Source organism: Salvia splendens, chromosome 9 (genome assembly GCF_004379255.2).
Source record: "Salvia splendens isolate huo1 chromosome 9, SspV2, whole genome shotgun sequence".
NCBI lineage: Eukaryota > Viridiplantae > Streptophyta > Magnoliopsida > Lamiales > Lamiaceae > Salvia > Salvia splendens.
The window spans coordinates 22120271-22123897 of record NC_056040.1 but is presented as its reverse complement, the minus strand read 5'-3'; the positions used below and the strand labels follow the sequence as shown (position 1 = coordinate 22123897).

The 3627-nt window shown below is 39.0% G+C and overlaps 1 protein-coding gene across 1 annotated transcript; it reads right to left on the bottom strand.

Annotated features, from left to right (window-relative positions):
• Nucleotides 1–1729: 1729 nt before the first annotated feature.
• On the bottom strand, nucleotides 1730–3103 carry LOC121746799 (WD repeat-containing protein RUP2-like). Its single transcript, XM_042140729.1, has one exon. The coding sequence runs from the start codon at nucleotides 3003–3005 to the stop codon at nucleotides 1866–1868; it is 1140 nt and encodes a 379-aa protein (XP_041996663.1). The 5' UTR covers nucleotides 3006–3103; the 3' UTR covers nucleotides 1730–1865.
• Nucleotides 3104–3627: the final 524 nt, after the last annotated feature.

Below are 3627 nucleotides of genomic sequence, written 5' to 3'. Positions count from 1 at the left end.
CTAATTGAAGCATTTTAGCTTCAATTAAATAAACTAAAGGATGATAGTTGATGTGGCCACGCTTACTGGCTTGGTTCAAATATTTATTGTAAAACTTTCATTATATTTATATATTTATTATTTAGGGTTATGGGTTATAGGATGAAATAATAAATTTAAATTATTTTATAAGATTATTTTGGATGAAGGGCTTAATAAGTAAAATGGATATTGTGAATAGAAGAATTATCCTTAAAACATGTCCAACTCGGGCTATAGGCCAGCAACTGAAGCCCACAAACCAAATACTGTAAGAAATATAGGACATGCAAAACATTATAGAGTGTGGCCCAAAAGTAGATTACACATAATTTGACCTTTATATTTATGAAAAGTATAATAAAAGTAACCGGTAGCATTATTGAATAAATTAGATTGGCCCTCACAGATATTTTAGATGTGTACTAAATTTATTAGAGTCTCATTTATTATTTTCTAAAAAGAATCTTAATATTTTTCTGGTATTAGCGTATTAGTTAGATTAGAAAAAACTTACTCGCTATATTGCACTCCATTATCAAAATTGAATTTGAGATTTTGTTAATTTCATATCGAATTATAACATTAGTATTATTTATGAGTACATTTATATAGTGCAAAAAATTTAGTTACAATCTTAGTGTTTTGCTGTTTAGAGAAAATCCATTGGAAGCCAAGAAACAAAAATATGATCAGACTTATGGTTATGGACCACATATTTATAACCCAAATCCCACTTCAATATGGAAGAAATAAGGCAAGTTTCTGCCTCTTGGAGTTTATAAATTAATTAATTATTTCTGTGTCTTTTGTAGGTGGACTAAAATGTCCTCGGAAACCGTGTACTGCCATTTGGGTTGAATAAAGAAGCTGAGAAACTAGAGGAAATTGAGAATGAGAGGGGTAGAAGTGTAATCTTCCGTTCATTTCTTGAAACCACGTGTGCTGTAAGAATTCATTTCACTCTATCACAACACTTAATAGTTAATAGTGAGAGCCCTCATTAATTTTTAGGGCTGACGTGAATTAAATCTCATATACTGAACAGTGAACACCAATAAACAACTAAATTTGACCTTATATATGCACATATCTAATAAAGTGAACACGTTAAAGTAAAAAAAATTGTAATGCTTATGTATATTGCAGATATAACCACTAAGTCATGCAATTGTTTGCTACTTAGTGTTGCACGCTTATCATATTATTTTTCATTTATATGCTATAGTAATAATAATAATATTCTTTTCATCCACGAAATAATAATATCATAATTATCATTTTGGAATGTTCATAATTTAGGCTTTTTTTTCCATTTTACACAATTCACACTATATCATTATAGTCAATTTTCATTATAAAACTTGTACATAAAAATGGAACCTAAATTCTACTAATAATTTTTCTTTCACATTTCCTAAAATGCATGCAAGTCAGATTATAAATAGAAGTTGAAGGGCATAAACAAAAACGATGAAAATGAAATTCAAATAAGTAATAGGACAATGAATAGTGAATTACTCCCTCCGTTTTAAAAAAAATAGAAACATTTGAAACGACACGGTTTAATGCACAATTGGTAAAGTAAGAGAGGAAGAGAAAAAGTAGTGAAAATAGAGTTTGTGGATTGTGAGGTCCATGTCCTACCATATAAATTTTCTAAAATTTCTATTTTTAAGGAACGATCCAAATGAAAATAATTGTTATTTTTAAAAAATGGAAGGAGTAAATCAAATAAGGATGAAAATGTAAATATAAATTCTTGTCAAAATGTAAAACTCTTTCTAATAGTACATCAGAAAAATTATAGTTCCACCAATAATCCTATCTCACACTACCTATCCATCTTAATCATCGCCACATTTTCTCTCACCCTCAAAGAGTTGCAACATCCCATCGGAACCACCAACCACCAGCATGCACCGCTCCTCTCCGGTCTGCCGCCAGCACACGCTGCTTACAAAACCGGGTTCACACCCAGTCCTCGGACCGGTTTCCAGCCCTCTGACCCAAACCGGCCCGGCCCATCTCCTATCATACACATAAACCCGGTTATTCTCCGAGCCGCAGCTCAACAATCCCCCGTTTCTCCAAACGGACAGCCCTACAAATCTCTTCGTGTTGACATGACCTCTATACGTCCTAATCACATGCCCATCCTCCGCATCCCACATCATCAAGCTACCATCCACCGACGACGACACTATCGTCCGCGCATCCATAAACTTCGTATACGTCACGGCCTTCTCATGCCGGTCCATCACGAAGACCGGCTCGGCCGCCCTCCGCACGTCGTAGCCGTAGACCCGCCGGTCCGCGCACCCCGCGACCACGAGGGGCCCCCCGAAGGGGCTGAACTCCACGCAGCAGACCGGGCTGCGCGCGGACCGGTCGGGCTCGACCGCAGCGACGGACCGGTCGCAGCAGCGGGGGTCCCACAGCTGCACGGTGCCGTCGTCCGAGGCGGAGGCGCCGAGGGTGGGCCCCCAGCGGGAGTAGTCGATGGCCCAGACGCGGCGCCCGCCGTGCTCGTCGCGCTCGAAGACGGGCACGCGGCGCTCGAGGTCGTACTCCATCACGACCCCGTCGTAGTCGCCCGACCCGATGACCCGGGAGTCCGACCCGGGGCGCCATTTGAGGCTGCTGAGCTTGGCCGAGGCGCATATGTAGAAGTCGCATGCGCCCGATTTCAGCGACGTGTCCGTCGCGTAGATTCGGATCTTCCTCGCTATGCCGCCGGTGGCGAGGAAGCCGCCGCCGTCGTCGAATTCTGCTACCCCGATGGCGTCGGAATTGCCAGCGGAGGAAGAAATGACGGCGGAGAGATTGAATTCCCAATCACATCTTGCTTCATCATTAACATGATGGTGTAATTCTTGTTTTGGATTTGCGATTATTTGTGAATTTTGGAGGGGAAAATGGGAGGACAAGTTTTTCATTGGCCATTCGACTCCTAAATCTGTTTGTGGCGGAGAGTGAATGAGCATATTTTAGACGATTGGTAGTGGAAGAATTACTCTACCTCTATTTGTATAGTCTACGAATCAAAAATACCTATTTAAAATACGTACACCATTAAATTAGCTTTGGCGTCTCAATTTAATGCATTCTTCAAGATTTACTCCCAATTAATAAAGAAACGGGATTAATCCAAGCACTTGAGGTTAACTCCTAGCCTCATTAATTTCGATTTGAATCTATTAGTTTTTAAAAGTGAGACTCTATTGCCATTTATGATAAAAGTGAACCGGGATTTTTATTCACGGATGGACTAAAATGGCAAAACGGGACTCCTATTCACGGACGGAGGGAGTAGTTATCATTATTAGAGCAAAATAATTATAATCTAACGTGATTCCTTATTGTGGAAAACCAGTTTACCATCTCATATTCTAAAATCACAGAGGTAAACTCCGATATGAGAAAAAGGGTACATTCTGTTCCCAAAAGAAGCCGACTATTTTATTCTTTTGGATATAAGTACATATTCCAAGTTTCACCACCAATATCAGAACTCTATATATATTCATTAAATTATCTACAATATATTATTCCGTAACATATATATGTAGGTGATACAATACAATTAAGTACATTGTAAAATGCGCA